The sequence below is a fragment of the Camelus dromedarius genome, chromosome 34 (genome assembly GCF_036321535.1).
Source record: "Camelus dromedarius isolate mCamDro1 chromosome 34, mCamDro1.pat, whole genome shotgun sequence".
In the NCBI taxonomy this organism is placed as follows: domain Eukaryota; kingdom Metazoa; phylum Chordata; class Mammalia; order Artiodactyla; family Camelidae; genus Camelus; species Camelus dromedarius.
The window spans coordinates 17,109,236-17,129,896 of record NC_087469.1 but is presented as its reverse complement, the minus strand read 5'-3'; the positions used below and the strand labels follow the sequence as shown (position 1 = coordinate 17,129,896).

Below are 20,661 nucleotides of genomic sequence, written 5' to 3'. Positions count from 1 at the left end.
AACAAATCCGTGTTCTCTCTGGAACTATGGCAGGACCACAGTGATGATGACAAAGGATGCATTACCAGGAAGCAGCGAGAGAGGAATGAACAGGTTAGGCTGGGGCAGAGGTGAGGTTAATGAAGGGACAGGAAGAGGTAGCTTCAGACTCCTATGCTGAGAAGGGAGAGGGAGAGGGACCGGGGCAGGAAGGAAGAGGACGTTGTCTCCTGGGCACAGGCAAGGCCGGGGAGCAGCCTCCCCGAGCCAGACGGGAAGGTTCAGAAGAGGAGAGAGAAGCCTGGATGAGGCAGCGCTTGGCAAGGGCAGCGGAGGGGTGTGTGTGTGTGTGTGTGTGTGTGTGTGTGTGTGTGTGTGTGTGTGTGTGTGTGTCTGCACGCAGAGCAGTGCTTCCCACCCTTCAGTGGATCCGTCACATGTGACATGTGATGGGGACGAGACTGAGGTGGTGTCTGTGGAAAACGGCCAGGGATCAGGCAGGAGTGTGCTGCTGGGGGAACCCGGGGACAGTCTGGCTTGCTCCTGCGAAGTCCCTGCTCATTTGCTGCCGAGTGGACGGCACGTGCCCAGGCTGACGAGCACGGCTTGTTGAGGAGAGCGCTTCGTGCCCGGCAGTCCAGCGCCAGCCCGGGCCTGGCCCAGGTGTGGGGCGAGGCCGGGTGGATGGAGTGGAAAGGCTCTGAGAAGGGCAGGGGAACCCTCAGGGCAAGTCACTGACGTCCCCAGAGCCCCCTCTCTAAGATGATTCTAGAACTGACCAGTCTCTGAGACAAACTTCCGGTTGGTTCTGAGAGATCTGTTCAGCCTAGTTCAGGGCTGGAAGCTCGCAGTGTGACCCCCCTGGGGACTGAGTCCAGCCAGGTGAGTGTTGTCTCAGCAAACCTTGTTCATGATGGAGACGCAAGTCGGGGGAGCCGTGCCCCAGACACGCACGCATTGTTGGGCCAGCACCGAGGGCCCAGGACCTGCCCCAGGAATCCAGGCGGTGGGAGCAGAAGCAGCTGTCCCCGGCTGCCGCCCCGTGTCACTGGCAAGGGCCCCTTCTGAACCTGGCATCAGGGCAAAGCTGAGGGCAGGGAGACTGCTGCTAGAAGCCTCCCCCGTCCCCCTGTCCCCCCATCCCCAGAAAAGGTGCAGACTGGTTTCCAAGGCCGGAGGGAGGGCACGCGAAGCTCCCGGGCTTGGCTCTCAGCCCCGAGGGGGCAGCATCAGCTAGAAGTGCTGGTAAAGAGCCCGCCGGTCCTCACAGGGAGAGACGGTGCGAGAGTCAGGAGGCTGAAGCCTCGCGTGGTCACTTCCTCATGTGGTCAGATTGCCTCGGTGTCTCCCTTCTTCTGGGAAACAGAAAGCAGCAGGTGACCAGACTGCAAAATAAGACTGACCCCTCAGGGTCACCATCCCAGATGCCGGAGAAGGGAGGGAATGTGTTTGCTCAGCAGGGTCCTCAGAGGTAGATGACTTGAGGGGGACCTGGCCCTCGAGAAGGAGGCAGAGAAAGTAAGGAAGTGGCACCCCAGAAGAAATCCGTGGGGCTGGTTCTGGGTGCCGGGCACAAGGCTTGGGAACTGGAGGGAGAAGGGAAGGATGGAGGCGGAGGTGGAGCAGGGCTCGGCCCCAAATCAGTGCCCACTTGCATTGGGAAGGCCCAGCCCTGGCCCACCTTTGAGCCCCAGGGCCGAGCTGTGCTGAGCTGAGGCCAGAGGACAAGCCCTGGGCCTGTCAGTGGAGGTGACCTTGGGCTCGGGGCTTCCAAAACAGGAGGGGAGATAATCCAAGCTCTTAAGTTCCCCACTGATCCCTTCAACCCTTAGGCTCCAGAAACAATACGAGAGATGGCAGGCCAGGGGCTCAGGGCTGGGGTTCAGAAACAGCGCCCAGCACCCAGGCTCGGGAAGGCCAGGTGTGTGTACCTGCGCGGTGCCAGTCACGGTACACACGCAGGAGGCGGCCAGTACGAGAGACCAGGGCCAGAGACCGAGAACCATTATAGGAGAACAGCGTCCGGACGAAGGCCTTCCTGGGGTGGGGAACGGGGCAGAACAGTTCCTCAGGAGGGACCACGCTGGCACAGACTCACCTGCTCACACTGGCCGCTGGGACGCCGCCTGGCAGGCAGACCATGAAGCTGCGTGGGGTGGGCTGGAGCTGAGGGAGGCAGCTTCCCGCGGGCCCAGAGCAAGACACTCTGCAGACGGCTGGGTGCGGTCTGCACAGACTGGTTCTCAGAGGCCAGATCCTTACCTCCTTTGTCTATTCAGAGAGTTAAGAAAGAGACTTTTCTCTCTGTTGCTCCCAACGGCCAAGGGAAGGCAGGCACAGCCTTGGCCAAGTCCAAACTGTCCACGTTAATGGAGGGAAGCCAGCAGCCAGGTTACTGAAAACAAGCAGCTCCTTCCTGCTTAACTGTGAAGGGAATATGATTTGTTCTACAGAACGCGGGACAGGTGTGACTTCCCAGGTGAGGCCATTATTAAAGTCAGTTTCTATTTCCCAAGCCCACACTTGGGAGTTCCTGTGTAATTGCTAGTTGGCGGCCCACAAGATGGGCACCTGCCCCACGGACGTCACAAATGCACACATCAGGGGAACTGTGACAAAGACCCCCTGTGGGATGGAGCCTCTGGGCCGGTCTGTGGGACAGTGGAACAAGACACAGGGTCAGAGTTCTCACTTTAGGAGTCTGGAAGCTACCTCTTTCCTGGCCTTATTGAAAGTGGGACATCATTTTAAGTTCAGAATCCTAGAGCACGTGTAGCCAAGTAGTTCTCAAATTCTCCTTTGTTAAGAGTTGCAGCCATCATCCTAATGGCTGCTTAATACAGAAAAAGCCACAAAACCCAATAAAGGTGGTTCCCTGCAGGGGATGTGGGGATTGGGTAGAGGGGCAGGAGGGAAGCAAGACTTTTTATATAGCCTGATTTTTGAAGCCTATGAATTTATCACCTCTTTGAAGAAGCTTTTAAAGCTGGACGCTCCAGCAGGGCCCCAGCTCCCCTGCCTCTTGGGGCTGCTTTGGTTGCTCTGTATTTGGACGCCAGTGGCCTGGCCCAGTCGTAAGTGTTCTTGCTTGGGAAATTAAAGCCCAGGGGGCTAGGCCATCTCTGGGTCTCTCTTCCCTTAGGACATATTCAAGAAGGGCTAAATACACTCCCCAGAAGAAACAACACACCCAATCCTTTTGAAAGATTTATTTTTAATTAAAAAATAAAAGTCATCTTAACATTGCAGTTATCTGCATTGCAGCTTCAGGGATGGCAACTTAATGAAGCAAGAAAAACAAGGTTTATCAAGTTCTTGGGTCACCTGACCATCTTATAATGGGTACAAAGGCACGCGTGTCTTCAAACAAACAAACTTTATTCTATTAACTCAGAACTCCCTTCCCCCAAATCCTATTTCCCCACCCTCACCAACCCCCCCCCGCCAAAAAAAGCCAACAACAACCAAAAACATTAAATTCTGTTTGAAAACGACAGAAGTAAGTGCTGAGTCAGCAGGGAACCCGGGCGTGCTGCCCAGGCCTCCGTCTCTTTCTGCTTTGACGACCGGCTGCCCAGAGGATGGAGGGGAGAGCAGACAGCACCCTCCACCGCGCCGGGGGGGGCTTGGACCCCGGCAGCCCCGCGGCTTCCCCCCAGCTGGGGCAGGCAGTTCCAAGGCACTGTCTCCCTTAGTCGGGGGCATCCGGGGCTAAAGTCTTCCCCAGATGCTCACGCGAGACCTGTGGGGAGGAAGCCGGGAGCCCGCGGTGTCGTCTCCCCCAGGCCACCCGGCTCCTGGAAGCTTTCCTCCCCCCGTTCTCCCTGCCTTCTCTCTTTCCCTTCTTCCCAGTCCCCTTCTCCCCAAAAGGAGCTTTATCTTAGCTTGATGGTGGGGGTTCTGAAGAGGCTACCGGCAACTCCTGGGGCTGGCTGGGGGGCTCGGCCACTTCTAAGGGGACACCGCATGCTTTCGGTTCCTGCGTGTCACAGATCCCCTCCTGGCCCTGGGAGGGCTCCCTGGGCTCCTGGCTCTGGGCCTGGCTGTTCAGCTTCTCCTCAGCTTCGATCTCTTCTGATGTGGGGATGGAGTTCTTTTTAGGACGACCTTTGGGTTTTGTGGGCGCTTCCTGTCCACCTTTAAGAACCTACATGGAGAAAAACAGTCATCAGATCTAAGAAATAACTCCTTCCTGCCACTTTCCCACTCACGGGGCACCTAAACCATCCCTCCCCAGCAGTGAAGTCACAAGGTTTGGCAGAAAGTATTCTCCACAGGTCACCTCCAGTCTGCAAAGTCAGCTTCATCGTTTAAAGGCTCAGTGCACTTTTTAAATCAATACCACATCTATTGGCATTAAATACAGTGATCATAAACACATTGAAAAATCCAACTTCAACAACAGGGAAAGACATGGAAACTAAAGTAGGAATGTGATAGCAAGTTGACAGGTTTAAAGACAATATTTGTAACAAACAGGAAAACACTCACATGCTAGTGTGAAAGTATAATTGGTTACAGCTTTTCCAAAGACAATCTGAGAATTTAAATCAGGTCTTAAAATGTGCACTCTTTGGCACAGAAATTGCACTTTTAACAGCTTAGCCTGCGGAAGTCATCAAAGATTGAGACAATGATTGATGTACAAAAATGTTCATCACAAAATTGGTTATAATAACACAAATTTGGAGAAACACACCTAAAGCTCCACCATGTGATTGGGCACATAATTGTAAGGTGGAGAGAGGACATGATAACCACTAGTCATCACATAGGAGAGTGTGAAGTGACACTAATGTATTTTCGTGCAAAACGGGTTCTGAACCAGCATAATTCAATTTGGAGGCTAGGCAGCTACATACCACCCTGTCTGCAGTCTCAGGATCGTGAATAACTAAACAGTTTTTTAAAATATTTTTTCTAATTTTTCAACAACGATCACGTATGAGTGTTTCTGTACTCAGAAAAAAGACGGTATAAAACATGGTTTTGTATCCTTCGAAGGAGCAGCGGCGCTTGGGAGAGTGTTCTTGCTCTAAAAGTTACTTATCCACTTTGTCTTTGGGAGAGTCCTTTAAACGCCGAGCAGTTTACAGTTTCCTAGTCTGTAAAATGGAGATGATCATACTTTATTGCACAGGGCGACGGTGAAGGAGACCAACAAGTAAGGTGCAGGAAAGGGCCAGGAGCGTCTCTGGCAGACTGCCTCTCCTGAGCGTGCCTCCCACCCTGCTCGCCGGGTTCACTCAGCTTAGACGGTGCTTCTCCTGGGGACCTTCCCTGGCCTCCCACGTCTAAGGTAAGTGCCCTCCGCAGTATGCCCTGTGAGCGCCCCGTACTCCCGCCAGCGGAGCACTTTCATCAGCGACTGTCACTCTGTGTTTCCTTGCCTGGCGCTCTCACTCAGTCCCTGCACACAGCAGGCATTCAACAACTGTCACTGAATGAACTAACCTCTCTCAACATGCCTGTCCATAGACTTCAGGAAGGATATAAAGTAAGCAAAATAATAGTAACCCGATGGCTTTCTCTGACTTCAAAGGACTTGCACACTTGCTGTCCCAATGTGTGACGCAAACAAGAGCCCCATGAGGTAGGCAGGGGCAGTATTTTAAATATGTACATGTTACTCTGGGTATAACAGACACTCTGTGTCCTCCACTGGCTCTGAACTCTAGCCGGCGTAGCTGCTGGTTTTCTAAGCAGCTGGTGAGAATGGCTTCAGGGGGACAAGGACGGGCACAGGTGGTTACGAGTGGGATCTGTTTTTGCTACTTACGCACCTGTTGTGATCTTCGCTTCTTCATTTGAACAGAAGCTCCTAGAAGGTAAATCCTGCATCTGCGCCTTGCTTTGTGCTCCAAGCATCGGACTTCCAACTCACTCTCTATGCGGCCACGAAGTACTTACTGACTGCATCTCTCTCCTCTGAGCGGCAGAGGACGGCCAAGTGCTGACTTACAACAATGAATGTAGTAACTCGATAAACCATAAATTCTCTTTTTAAATAGCTTTATTGAGATACAGTTCACATACCACGCATTTCACTCATTTATAGTGCACAACTTAGTGGTTTTTAGTAAGTCACAGAATTGTGCAGCTGTCATCAGAATCCAGTTTTAGAACATTTTCATCATTCCCAAAAGAAACCCCGTACTCATTAGTGGCCCCTGCCCGCTTCTCCCCTGCCCCTCAACCCGAGGCAACCACAAATCTGCTTTCTGCTTTTACAGGTTTGTGTGTCCTGGACGTTTCATAGGATCATAACAATGTGTCGTCCTTTGTGACTGGCTGCTTTCATTTTTGCATCCAGGGTTCATCTGTGTTGTAGCACACGTAGGTTTTTCATTCCTTTTAAGGCCAAGCGACCTCCATTGTACGGATAAACCGCATCCTGCTTACCCGCTCATTAGCTGATGGCCACTTGGGTTGCTTCTATCTTTGGGTTACGGTATGGTGAGTAATGCTACTGTGAACTTGGGTGTGCAGATATCTTTTTGCTTTCACTCCTTTTGGGTGTATAACCAGAAGGGGAAGTTCTGGGTCATACGGTGACTCTGTGTTGAACATTTTGAGGAATTTCCAGACTGTTTTCTGAAGCAGCTGCACCATGTTCCACTCCACTCAGCAGTATCTAAGGGCCCTGGCTCTCCACGGCCTCGCCACACTTGGTATTTCTTCCTCGTTCTGGCCATCCCGGTGGGCGTGAAGTGGCATCTCATTGTGTTTCTCACTTGCACGTCCCCGACAACTAATGAAGTTGAGCGTCTCTTCATGTGCCTGCGGGCCAGCTGTACATCTTCTTTGGCGATAAGTTTGTTCAAATCATTTGCCCATTTAAAAAGTGGTTGCCTTTTTTAGTATTGAGTTATAAGAGTTCTCTACCTACTTTGGATAAAAGTCCCTTTTCAGGTATAAGACTTGCAAGTATGTTCTCCCATTCTGTGTGTTGCCTCTTCACTCTCTCGATGGTGTCCTTCATAGCACAGAAGTTTTTAATTTTGATGAAGTCCAATTTTTTCGTTGTTATGGTTGTTTGTGATTTTGGCGTCATATCTAAGAAGGTTTTGCCTAACCCCAGGTCATAAACATTTACTCTAAGAGTAAATATTTTCTTCTACGAGTTCTATAGTTTTAATGTTTACATTTAGGTGTATGATTCATTTTGAGTTAACTTTTGTAAGTGGTGTAAGAAAAACCGTAAGTTCTCAATGAGCACCTCCTTTTAGCTGGGAATCTGCTCAGCCACTGTACTTTCAACCCAAACAGCCAACACACAGATGTGAAGGGGACCTCTAACAAGGTATGGATGCTGACAGAATCCACCACCGGGGAGAAGACATCCCTATGTTCCTTTTCATTTAAGTCAGGATCTGATTTTGATTTCAGTCTGAGCACAGGCTGTTGAAAGCACCCATATGTGCCAAGTTGGAACTGACATGTTGAAAGCAACTCTGCTCGGTATGAAAGAGGTTATACAAAACCGAGTTGCCCCATGTAGTAATCAGGTTATAAAAGGGCAGGTCTAAAGAAGCCACCTAATTGGCAAAAGAAAGTCCAGCCCAGCAATTAGAGAACACCACCCACACGGCTTGGACAGACCCCACCTGGCTGTTTTTCTACCCCGTGAAAAAAAATCAAAACAATCAGACCATTTTCTAAATGGAATAAAACATTCCAGCACAAGCAGCAATTAGGAGATAACTACCCTCTTGGCTGCTCTCCGCACTCGGCCCCTGGCCCCCTGCCTGCCAGCACACCTGGGACATGCAATTATCTCACGATCACCCCACACCGGGAGCTGCACATTCACATGTACCCTGTGACCCTTCTCCCGGCACCCCTCCTCCCCAGTTATCCCCAGAGCCAGCGCAGTCCCCTTGGTCCAGAGAGACAGACAACCCGTGAGGTCACATACCTCTCGGAAAGAACACCAAGCACACCGCCTAGTTTTAGCAGCCGGGCCCGCTGGCCGCCCTCCTCTGAGCTCTAAAACTAGGGACTCCAGTGTCCTGCGGCTGGGGAGTCAGGGCCAGGCCTCTGCGTCCTTCCCGGGGTGCACAGGTGGGTGGGGGACAGGCAGCCTGACTGGAGAGCCTGGACGTCAGCAGACAGACAAGCCTTCTACCTCCCCGTTTCTCAGGCAGGAAACAGCAGGCAGAAATGGTCGGTGGTGGGGGAAGAGCCAGCCAAGGCAGAGCTGGGATCTGAGCACAGCGCCCCGACCATTCGAATCTAACACTCTCACCGGTGGGTGTTTCATTGTGTAGAACGGGCAGGGGTTACATAAACCCTGCACTGTTACCTCTGACGCCAGTATTTATCTACAGTTACCCGACCTCCCAGCAGACCCTAGACCGCAGACTCATTAACTCAGTGCTTTTTCTGCCCCCTTCTTCTCTCTCTCTCTGCAGCTCTGTGGAACAGTGAGAGCCACGCCAATGACGATCTTCCCACGAAGCTAAGAAGCTCGCTGTCTCTAGCACAGGCCTCTCCCCAGCACGCTGTTGAGCAGATTTTCCATCTGAAGGGGAATGTTCCACTCAGCTCATGCCCAAACGCTAAGGTACTGACCCGGGGAGGCTGGCGGGTGGGGAACAAGGAAGCAGAGACACCCAGGGTGGCCTTCCCCCGCCTCCCTGAAACCTGCAGAATTCATTTTTGGGTTCTTTCTCCTGGCCTCCAGAAGTTTAGACTTTTGTGGAGAGGTAAATAATGTTAAAATAATAATGAGAAAAGTAACAGCTAAACTTTCTTGGCCCTGAGTCCTGCAGGGACTGGCTCAGTTACTGCATCCACATCCCTAATCAGGTGTCCATTAGGCACGTACTGACGAGGAAACAGGCACACAGAGGTTAGGTAGGTAACCTGCCCACGATGACACAGAGCAACCGGTAGCAGTTTCACAGAAGCGGGGACGAGCTGGAGACTTTCTGTGTGAAGGATGCCGGCGTCCAAGGTGGGTGGCCCACCCAGCTCTGTGACTGGGAGGGGAGGGCGTGGTCCATCTGGACCCTGGTACTTTAGAGCTGAAAAGTAACCCCGAGTGATGGGGAACTTCCGGCCCACTGCAAAGCCCTGTGGACCTACTGGAACCCCAGGCAAGCAGAAACTGAAGGAGGGTGCAAGTCCCATCGAACGCGTGCGGTCCCATTTACCCAGCCTGCTGTGGGTCACAGGTGCTGACCGGGAAAGCCCAGTCAGCGGTGCTCTCTAGGTCTGGCAGCGCTGTCCCTGGCAGCCGGGTGAATAGCTCTGCGACTCAAGTGCTAATCTGTTTCCAGTTCCAGTGAGGTTACTTGCCTGGAGACCTCTTTATTACCCAATTATCGTCTTCTTTTCCTCCCTACTTCCCCAAAGAGATGGCCCTGAAGGAGCTTTACCAGGGAAAACGAGCAGCAAGCGGGACCCCAACAGGGCCGTGCGGCTCCGGGGAGGTCAGAATGGGACCCCAATCCGAGGCGCTTTGCTCTTATTTTCGCTGCAGCCGTTCTGAGGTCCTCCCAGCGCCCCACGTGCTTCTGTACCTTCCTCCTGCCTGTGACACCCTTGCCACCTTCACCTGGCACGTCTGTTCACCTGCTAAACCCAGTTTAGATGGCGCCTCTTCTGGGAAGCCCTCCCTTCTCTACATTGACCCAGAGCCTCATAAGTCCTTCCACAGTTGCCCTGATCACGCTGTAGAATTACTGGTTCACAGGTCTGTCTCCCCACTGGACTGAGTACTTTGATTTTTATTTTTTAACAGATGGGTTTGTGTCTTATTGTATCTCCATTGCTTGGTGAGAGTGAGTACTCACCAGACAAGGTGAGGTGGACTCTTGTTTCCCAAAGGGGCCCGCATGCGGCTGGCCGGTGGAATGCTCTCAGAGGTGAAGTCTGCAGCGTTACCTCCATTTTGTCTCCCACGACACTGAGAGCCGTGGGTCCCGGCCCTCGGCTGCGCCCGCGGCGCGCGCCGTGGCTGGTGGAAAACAAGTGGCGTCAGCGGCAGAGGCGCACGCGCCCCCTGGGGCCCTGGGCGGTGCTGGCGGAGACGGCAGGCTGTCGGCTCGCTCATCACCTGACTCATGAAAAGATCGCTGATAACCAATTTAAACAATGCCTCTGCCGCTCGGGAGACATCGATTTCCACGACGATGATTGACGAGGAAGGAGGTGGGTGGTGAAAGTTGCACAGAAAGCGGTGAAGAGACTTGCCCAAAACCAGCTGGGAGGGGCAGGCCTGGGAACGCTGCCCAGTGCTTCCAGCTCCCGAAGCTGGTTCTTTTCGACATCAGCCCCCCGAAAGGCCCACGGGCTTCTTAGCATTCTAGGCATTTGGGAGCGACGATGCATTGAACTGAGCCTTACTTACACTTCAGCTCCTCCCTGCAACCTTTCCTGATACCTCTCCTCCAAGCTCTCCCAGGGTTCCATCTATAAGCAGAGAACCAGCGCTCAACTACAGCGTGCTCCCCAGCTGCCTCCTGGACCTCGGTTCTCCAACCAGATCCATGGAGACAGGGTTATATGTTGTTCCGTTACTTCCTATGGTGCCCAGGACCACGCGTGGTTCTCAGAGACACTGAGTACGCATCTGCTGATGTGTGGGCCGTTTGTGTGTCTGTACGTGTGCCGGCACCGCCACCTCACCAGGAGCATGTTCACGGGCCAGGCCGCCTCTCTCCCAAAACCCTTCCATCTCGGGGGCAGGGACCTGCCCCCTCTGCCGAGGGAATTAGCAGATTTGCCCAGGAACTTTTTTCTGGGAATGTAATCATTGCTGCCTTGACGGCTTTCTTCTAATCTCCCCATTACTATGCATTTGTAATCTGTTTATTTTTCTCATTCCTAGAAGGCAATATAGCAAGAACTAAAGTTTTCAGGAAAAAATATTGGCCAAAAACACAAAATTGAGAAAATGCCTCAAAATCTGTTATCAAAAAATACCTTTTTTTTCCCCTGAAAACTAGGCAGTGGAGGGACCTTAGTTTTTTGGCAATTGTGAAAAAAAGCCATATTCCAGCCCTTGAGACACCGGGGAACATGGCTTGTGACCAGATGGCTTAGCAGATCAGAAGTCATCCAGGTGGGCCCGCACCGCCCGGTCCTCGTGAGGGGAGGGCGGGCCTGTAGGGCTCCGCGAGGAGGTGTAGAGGCCTGGGTGCCAGCCCACGGTGCACTTGGTCTCTGAAGAATGAGAGCAAGGCTTCTTCCCAGCCTCCTCCCAACCCTCCTCTTTGCTCTGGGCTTTGATCTTATCCCCTGGGGTTTACAAAACTGGAGGTGAAACTCAAGTACTTTGAAAAATTTGGATTTAACTGTACTTTTCAAAAAAAGAGGGGTGGTAAACCATTATGAACTAGAGTTCCTCAAAACGTAGAGATGCTTGTTGTTATTTTTTTAGAGCTGTTTACAAAGTTCATTAAAAAAGCAAATGTGGAACAATTAATCAACGAGGCACGTGAACAGTATTAGGGAAACCAGTCATTGTACCACGTGCGTCAGAGGAACCTGGGGGCTGGTTAACACGTCCTGTCCTGGGACAGGGAACCAGAATCCTGGGAGAGGCCTGGAGTTCTGCCTTTGTACCTGCTGCCCAGGTTACTCTGATGCCCCCTAGTTTGAGAATCACTGCATTAGGGGACACACAGCTGTGCCCGGTATGTCCCACAAACAAAGAGTACTGACTTCTATTCTTAGCTGTGTGTGGGACATGGAAGGAAGTTCTTTGAAAGGGCAAGCAGGTGGGGTTAAAACCAGCCACTGAGGAGCCTGGGGGCTCTTTTTCTTTTATTTCTGATTCGACTGTGGAAAAGAACATCCCTCCGGCCAGGAGGAATGGCTGATCCTTTTGTTCAGACAGCTTCTCTCTCAGCATCTTAAAAGGCCCTCCAGTCTCTGGAGCTCAAACCACCAGAGGGTCCTCCCTGCCTTCCCACCAGCTCTGCTGTAAGAATTCTTCTCGTCACACTGGGCCTCTGGGAAGACTTCCTCTCTTTCTTACCATTTTCTTCCACTTCATCCTGCGGTTCTGATACCAGGTCTTCACCTGCAGTTGAGTGAGTCCCAGAGACTGGGCCAAGTCCAACCTGGAAGGCACAAGACACAGAGGGAGGATGAGGCAGACGGGAAGGGACGGTGGAGACGGGGTCCCGCTGACGAGCCCCGGGCTCCGCTCCAGAGCAAGGGCCTCCCCTTTAAACCCGTTCCTCCCCAGGAAGCTCCGCTTTCCTTCCGAGAATCCTGTGGATGAAACTCTGGGAGGCTAAGAAGTAGGTGCCCACGCCCAAGGGCTATCCACACTGGGCCTGAAAAGGACTTGAGCCTTCACTGCCGAGTCCTCTTCCTGACCCCCGGCCTCTTTACTCTGATCCTGAACAAAACGCAGACTGTGACCCAAGATCCAAACTGAGGAGAAAAGGTAAAGCCTTATCTTCCTCATCAGAATCCCACTCATCACTCAGATCCGACTCAAGCACCCGCTTCCCATGGGCGCCCCCCCAGTGCAGGTTGCCTCCACCACGGGGGTCAGGCGGCTCCACGTTCTCAGGAGCGTGGCCTCTGCTTCACCCGAGTTACTTCTGCCTCCCTAACTCAGCGGCCAGAGCGGTGGGTGCCTTCTGCTTCTGTTGCAATCACGAGAGCGCCTATCTCAGTCTAAATCCAGAACAAGGACCCCAAAATACCTCCCGGCAGAGAGATGCGGCCACTGTGGCTGCCCCCACCTGCCATAACGCCAGATTCCGGAAGAAACACCGCATCGTAGCAGCCCCTCCTGCTTCCCAGTCCTGCGGGTCTCCGTAGCCTCCCAACAAGCCCCGAGGGTCGGAGCCGTCCCGGGAAGCGTGCAGCCGGAGCACGGTCCAGCAACGCTGTTTCCTGAGCCCCGCTGCATCCCGGGCTGTGTGCTCGGCCCCTGGCACGCGCCCCCTCACGCGTCCCTTTCTTAGCCATTCCTTCCGGCTGTGAAGGAGGTGCCATCACTCCCGTCTTACAGACGAGAGTCTGGAGCTCAGGCTCCCATCTCCTGGCAACCGTGGCCAAACCCTGTCCACTACCTGCTTCTGTAAATAAAGCTTTACTGGCACACAGACCCGCTCCCTCGTTTCCACACTGTCTCTGGCCGCTTTCACGCTACGGCCTCAGAGCTGAGTGGTTGTGACAGGCCATTTGGCCCCCAGACCCTGCGCAATGACCCTCTGGCCCTGCACAGGAGACTAGCAGGTGGGCCTAGAGGAAGAGGCAGGATTCAGGTCTGCCCGAGCCCTCCTCCCGCACAGGGGCTCACGCCTCTCACCGTATTTTGTACAAGTTGGAGCTGTCGAAGGGACGCCCTTGCTCAGGCTCTTGCGGAGAAAATTTGGGGATGCTACCTCCCGGGGAGCAGCAGCCTGAGCGGAGCACGTGGAGTGGGAGGGGTCCTGGCTTCCCACCTCAGGCCCGGGGGCTGCTGCTCCACGTGCTGACCTGTGTTCATGGGTAAGCGCTCCAGGTCCACCGAGCGCCAGCTGCACGGACCCCCCCCTCGCTGGAAGGAGCCCACACCAGCTGCCTCCCCGCGTCCCAGCAGCTTGGGATGAGCACCCCTGACGCAGCCTGAGCGGCGACCACCACTTCTGGAGGCCCCCAGGCCACCCGAGGAGCAGTGAGCAACCTGTCACGGCCAGGAAGGCCAGCAGGTGCAGGCAGCGAAGGTTCCAGGTGCTGTAACTCTCGGCCCTCCAGCTGCAGCTGCCCAGCGCCCCCCCCCCCCACCCCGCTTTGACTGGAGTGCCCAATTAAAGTCTCCAATAAGAAAAACCGAGTTTTCCTTCAAGGAACTTTGGAACCTGGCTTAAATCTGCATTCACACACACGTGGTTGTCCCAGCAAGAGGGCTACTGGAAGCTGACAGTTTTACTGAAAGTGATTAGCAGACTGAAGCTAATAAATCCCCAGTGCACGGCCGCTTACCCTCCCCATGAACAGGGGCGCCCACTGCATGGCGGCGGGGAGGGGGCATCCCATGGACTCCTGGTCTCCCACGCCTCCCTGCACTCCGCAGGCTCTCCTGTGCCCTCCCGCCCAGTTCACCTGAGGCCATCAGGTGCATTAGTCAGTGGAAGGTTGGATGCACAACTCTGCACAGGGTGAGCTCACTTGGGAAAAATGCGCCCCTGACTCACTCTGGCTACAGAAACAGGCCTCCCTGTCATCAGCTTTCTCTCATTACCTGCCACCGTTACAAATTCTCACTTCCCTGAATATTCACTTAAACAGGGTCACCTAGGAGACAGGGAAACAAACAGAGGGGAAGAGGGAGGGAGCCGTGGGAGGAGGGAGTGCTCATGGCCCCGGTCACGTACAGGGTGAGGAGCAGCTGAGCGCGCCCATGCCAGCCAGATGGTGTCCTCCTCCCCAGGCGAGTGAATCAAGCCTGCGTGGGTCACCTGAGAGGTGCCCGGGCAGGTATTAGGAAGCCCCACGGGGGTTACTTGGAACGCACGTTTCTGTGAAAGTTTCCGACTTCTAAAGTGAGCCTGCAGTGCTACTTGAGCACGCCGAAGCCCTCTCTGCACCGCCACCACGCGACTCATGAACCAGGATGCCCACTCCACCTGGGCGCCCAGCACGTGGGGCTCTCCGGTACAGGCCGGGCCTTCAGAAGAGCCATTTGATTCCTGAGAGCCCATCAGTTGGTCCCCAGTTCACAGACCTGTCTCCACAGGAGGGGCGGGGGGGGGGCACCCGAGAGCCTGAAGGCACCCCAGATGGCTCACGTCCAAACAGAAGGCACTGTTGCCCCACCAAACCTGCTCTATCCTCAGCCTCTGTTAGTGCTTGTCCCCATTTACCTGGTGGCTCATCCCGGGAACCAGAATCCTCAACTCTCGTCTCTTCCTCACGCCGACGTCAGCTCTATTCCGTTTTCAAAACTGTTCTCCCATCTCCTCTCTCCTCTCTGCTCCCACATCACCACCTTCACTCCGGTCTCCAGAGATGCTGCCTGGACTCTCTCCTACCTGGACTCTCTGCTCCACCTCTCCCCTCTGTGATCAGTCATTTATGGTGCCACCAATGCGAGGATTCTCAAATCTAAATCACGTTGCTTCTGGCTCTTAATGGCTGCTGACCATTTGCTAAACTTCACCTCACTTGTTGTTAACTTAAAACATGGAGACACAGTGAGGAGTACAAATTCAGCAGCGGTCGTGTCCCCGGGGCTAGGCGTGCTGCATCCCCGCAGGTGGGCAGCAAGGCTGAGATGACCTGAGCCAAGGGCGGAGCCAAGGGGTGTCCGCATCTCTAAAACCCTGAAACCCTCCTCGTGGCTCTCCGTCCCACCCCGAGAGCAAAAGGAGCCCCCACCGCACCTGCGGACAGTCCCCTCCCCGCATCCGCACCTGTCTGGGGTGGACAAGTACTTCTGCTTCTGGAACTTCTTCTCCAGGCCCATGAGCTGCAGCTCGGTGAAGATGGTGCGGCTCCGGCGGGGCTTCTTCTGCCGGGGCGTGGGCTGCTCTGCCTCTGACTCGCTGCTGCCCACGTTCTCACCGGGGGCCTCCGCGGAGGTGGCCTCGGTGGCTGGGTGGCGGGACAGAGCCTGGGCGATTCCCGGGGCAGCGGGGACCAGGTGGGAGATGACTGTGGGCTGCCGGGTGATCACCGACAGCAGAGGGTATGCCCGAAGGGAAGCGGGGCCTGGAAGACAACAAACGGGAAGCAGGTCACCCGGGAGCAGGCGCGCAAGGAGGCCAGGGTGCCAGAGGCCCCGTGCTGAGACCTGCCGGTCTGGCGGGGCCTCCTGTTCACAAGGTGTACGTAGAGGAACAGAAAGAAGGAACCCCAGACCCATAACGGCCGAGTGGGCAAGACACGTGCAGATCTGCTCAGCTTGGGGTGCGAGAACATTCAAAATCCCACGGCCAAGAAGACAGTCCCGCAGTTCTTCTGTTTTGGTTTTTTAAAATTTTTTAAACACTTTTTTTTGAGTTATAGTCATTTTACAATGTTGTGTGAAATTCCAGTGTAGAGCACAATTTTTTCAGTTACACATGAACATACATGTATTCACTGTCACATCTTTAATTTAATTTAATTTTTTTCACTGTGCAGTTCCTCTGGTTTTAAGTGAATCTTTCCCCATCTCTCCCTTCCGAATCCCTAAATTCTGGTTTCGGAGATACGGTCAATAGGACTGAGCAGATGGAAAGAAGTAGTCAGATAAAGCTAGAAACACATACTTAAGAAATCCAAAACAGATGTGTAATAGACAAAGTGCCTGCAAACCACCTCGGGTCTTTATCAAAATACATGGTTGTAACTAAATTCTTCTGAGAAGTCTGTACCTTGAATCATCGCATTTTTCATAGCTGGAAGGATGCGCAAAAATCACTTAATTCAACTCCCTCACTTCAGAGACAAGTAAACAGTCCCAGAAGGGTTCAGGGACTCGATCATGTCACAGACCCAACAGCAGGTTCTGGAGTCAAACCAAGTTCTTCTGGCTTGAAGTCCACGGCTGTCACCCCATCATGAATCCCATGGATGCATCATTTAGAAGAGGGGGCCCAGAAGATTTTAATTCACATGAAGACCCAGATCCAGTACACCCCGCTGCCCCCAGCACTAAGATCAGGAGGATTCCGAGCCCCACTGCAGAGTGAGCTGCGATTGATTAGCAATGTATGCCAGGGGCAGGCAGGGGTGGTGGGGTCCACACTAGGTCTTTTCCTCTTCTGCTTTAGGAATTTCAAGGCAAGAATCTGTTATATTTCTAAAGTTCAAGTGAAAAAGCTCTTCCCCTTCACTGTTCCACAGTATCAGGTTTATTTTTTTGTTTGTATTGCAGTAGAGTTGGTTTACAGTGCTGTGTCAATAATTTCTGGTGTACAGCACAGTGCTTCGGTTAAGCATAAACATACTCCTTTTCATATTCTTTTTAATTACAGGCCATTACAAGATAGTGAATACAGTTCCCTGTGCTCTACAGTAGTACAGTAGGGGGCTTAAAATGCCATGACTGTTACCTTTATAAATCATTGTATCCCTCTGGGCCTCAGTTTTGTCCTTCAGTACAGTGAGTAAGAGTAGGTAATTCTGAAGAAAGTTTCAAACCCCAATATGCTGATGTCATAAAAGCACCTTTCACCCCAAGCCCACCTTGAAGCCTAATGAGCACAGAGAAGATACCGAGTCCTGCCCTCCGGGACTCGGCCCAGCCCTGACAGCTCACTGCAGGGCAAGGCGAGTGTCTGAGCCAAACAGCACTAGCCTCGTCCTGGGCTAAACCCGCCGCCATCACAGAAGCGCCCAGGTGACGTGTGTTCTCTCTCTCCTCTGCGCTGGCATTTCTCTTCTTACTCATTTCCATGCTTCTGCCGTGGACCCCAGTCACAGTTATTAAAGCAGAAAACGTCTCTTGTTCTTTGACCACACATCCAGTGAGGCCCAGCAGAAACCACAGATTTGTTAAACAATAAATCACCAAGGGCTTCGACTTCCATTAACTCTCCAGCCAACGGCTAACACTTGAGGCTTTGTGCTGTGGATTCTTTCAAGAAAGAAAAAACGAATCTGGGAGGGGTATTTTAAAGGAAGAACGTCAGGACGCCTGGGACAAGGGTCTTGGATCTGCGCACGTGATGAAATGCTGCTGCTTCAAAGGCGTCTCTAAAAGCTACTCTTACGGGCATAAGATGCTGCTCATCTCAGATCACTGTACTCCCTTCGTTCTTTATTAAACAGGCTTACGATCTAGACACCTCGGAGCTCGTCAGTATAGGAAGTGGCCGGTCGCCTCCCCCTCAGTAAGGCTTTGAATCACCAAAGTTGCAGCTTTCTCTCTTTTGTAAGAGAGTTAACTGTTTTTGTGCCTGACATTAAAAAACACCTCAGAAGGGTGGTAACACCTGGTGTGGGCCAGGATGCAGAGGAGGGGTGCTCATGTGTTGTTGCTGAGAGCATAAAACAGTATGATCTTTTAGAAGCACAAACCAAGCAGCATCAATCAAATTACTGACCAGGCCCTTCCATTATTTGAGTCCTGTCTGCCTGCCGCACCGAGGTCTGCGTACGGACGTGTTCAGGGCAGCAGTGTGGATGATGGTGACGCAGGGGAAACACCCCAAGTATCTATGAACAAGAAAATGGCTAAAGAAATTGTGGTACCTCCGATCCATAGTAGGGACTACACTGTGACTGTTAAAAAAGTGTCTATTTTAAAAATACCTAAAAGTATATAAACTGACAGGTGAACTACATATAAACTAACATGGGACCCTATCGAAAATATATGTCGATAGTGAATAATTTTATGGTTACCAGGGAAGGGGGGTGGGAAGGGATAATTTTGGGAGTTTGAAATTTACAAATGTTAGCCACTATATATATAAAAATGGATTTTTTGAAAAAGTTTCTTCTGTAGATAAACAAGATTGTACTGTGTAGCACAGGGAAATACATACAGGCTATTGTGGTGGCTCACAGCGAAAGAGAATGTGACAATGAATGTATGTATGTTCCTGTATAACTGAAAATTGTGCTCTACACTGGAATTTGACACAACATTGTAAAATGACTATAACTCAATAAAATGTTTAAAATAAAATAAATGCAAAAAAAAAAGTTTCTTCTGTATAGCACAGGGAACTATGTTCAGTATCTTGTAATAAATTTTAATGAAAAAAATATGAAAATGAATATATGTATGTATATGCATGACTGGGACACTGCTGTGCACCAGAAATGGACACACTGTAATTGACTGTATTTCAATTAAAAAGAAAAAAGAAAACACGTCGAGAGGAAATTAAGGTATAGACACATTTGCATTATCATTGAAAAAATCTGTGCGTGTGTCTGCATTTACAACTGCATTTTTAAAAGAAGTCCGGGTAGTTAGTCACCAAACTATTAACACTGATGACGTGTGGAGAAGGCGTGGGCGGGGGAGAGGGTGAGATGGAAGGCCCCCGTGTTAGTCCAGCCCTGCGTTCCATCCTGCCATCCGTGTGTACGGAGCACCTACTGTGGGCTGCACTCTGGTCTTGAAGCTGAGGTCAGAGCTTGCGTTCCTCTCGGGGAGATAGACGGTGAACAAATAAATAAACAAATAATGCCAGGTAGTGATAAAGTCTCTGAAGAAAACGGCAGATTGTGAAGGCGGGGCCGTGAGGAGGGCAGGAATTTTACGCGGGGGAGTCAAGGAAAGGCCTCTGTGCCAGAGGTGACATTTCAGCAGGTTAGTGACTCAAGGGAGAGGCGTGTGCCCGCAGGGAACCAGCTCCTGCAAAGCCCAGAAGAGGGAAGGAGCTGTGTACAAAGAGAGAAAAGGTAGAGCAAACAAGGAGGGAGGCCACAGGAAATAAAACCTTGGAAAATCTGCTGCAGCCAGATCACGTAGGCGCTCGTCAGCCAGACCAAATAATTTGGATTTTATTCAGAATGTGATAAAACCATTGACGAGAGGTGAGCTGGGGAAGGACCTGCTCTGATTTAGGATTCCCCTCGCTGCTGTAGGGGGGTACCGACTGCATGCACGGGTGAGCGCAGGAGCGGAGAATTAGGTTTTGTTCTGCAAAGGATACCGTTAAAACAAAAAGATAAGCTACAGACTGAAAGACAGCACAGACCTCACACCTGACAAATGATCCGTATCCAGAATACATGATGAAAGGAAGAACGAAAGGACTCTCAACATTCAACAATTTAAAAATAACCCCATACGTAAAGGAGCAGAAGTTCTGAACAGACATTTCACATGCAAAGATGCTTTTATGATTAGTCATTAGGAAAATGCAACTTAGGGCTGTAATACTCCTCCACGTGTGTCAGGATGGTCTGAAACATTTTATAAGCTGATAGCATCATGTGCTGATGAGGTTGTAGACCAGCTGGAACTCACAGCATCCTGGTGGGAATGCAGAAGGGTGCAGCCTCTTTGTAACAAACTGCCCGGCTGCTTTCCGAAGTTAAACATACAGCTTTCATATAATCCAACAATCCGCTTCCTAGGTGTTAATCCAGGTGAAAAGGACACAAAAACTTCCATGCACATGTTTACAGGAGCAGTGTTAGTGCAGTCCTCCCTCGGTGTCCGAAGGCCACTGGTTCCAGGAACGCCCCGCCCCCACCCCACCAAAATCTGGGGATGCCCAGGTCCCTGAGATAAAATGGTGTAGTATTTGCATATAACCTACACATCCTCCTGTACACTTTAAATCATCTCTAATACTTCTAATACTGGATACAATGTAAACACTCCATAAACAGTCTCCAGTACACGGCAAATTCAAGTTTTCCTTTTTTGGAACTTCCTGGAATTTTTCCCCTCAAATTTTCCATCTATGGTTGTGTTGGTTGCATCCACGGATGCAGAACCTGGGATTATGGAGAGCCGACTGTAATGATCAAAAGCTGGAATCAATCCAAATACCCCTCAGCCGAGGATGGGGAAATACACTGTGGCACGTACATACAAGGCAATACTACTCAGGAGTAAGAGGGGAACAAGCTTGAAACACGCAGCAACGCGGGTGAACCGCAGATGAATTTTCCTAAGGGAAAGAAGCTGGACTCAAAGGGTTGTATGATTCCACCTGCATGACATTCTGGGAAAGGCAGAGCTAGAGATGGAGAGCAGACGAGTGACTGCCAGAGGTCAAGGGTAGGGGAAGAATGTGGCTACAGAGGAGTAACGTGAGGGAATTGGCGGGG

The 20,661-nt window shown here is 51.9% G+C and overlaps 1 protein-coding gene and 1 long non-coding RNA gene across 2 annotated transcripts in view; one reads left to right on the top strand and one right to left on the bottom strand.

Moving 5' to 3' along the window:
• Positions 1-11,973, top strand: part of LOC105094277 (uncharacterized) — a 71,713-nt gene extending 59,740 nt beyond the window's left edge. The window contains exons 4-6 of the long non-coding RNA XR_004133823.2: positions 5,120-5,278; positions 8,394-8,545; positions 9,467-11,973. This is a non-coding gene — a long non-coding RNA (uncharacterized LOC105094277). The remainder of the gene's footprint in view (positions 1-5,119; positions 5,279-8,393; positions 8,546-9,466) is intronic.
• BARX2 (BARX homeobox 2) overlaps positions 3,174-20,661 on the bottom strand; it is a 64,281-nt gene continuing 46,793 nt past the window's right edge. The window contains exons 2-4 of the mRNA XM_010986276.3: positions 15,348-15,645; positions 11,969-12,053; positions 3,174-4,126 (exon numbers count right to left, since the gene is read on the bottom strand). Coding sequence (XP_010984578.3) covers positions 3,860-4,126; positions 11,969-12,053; positions 15,348-15,645 — 650 coding nt within the window. The 3' untranslated portion in view covers positions 3,174-3,859. The remainder of the gene's footprint in view (positions 4,127-11,968; positions 12,054-15,347; positions 15,646-20,661) is intronic.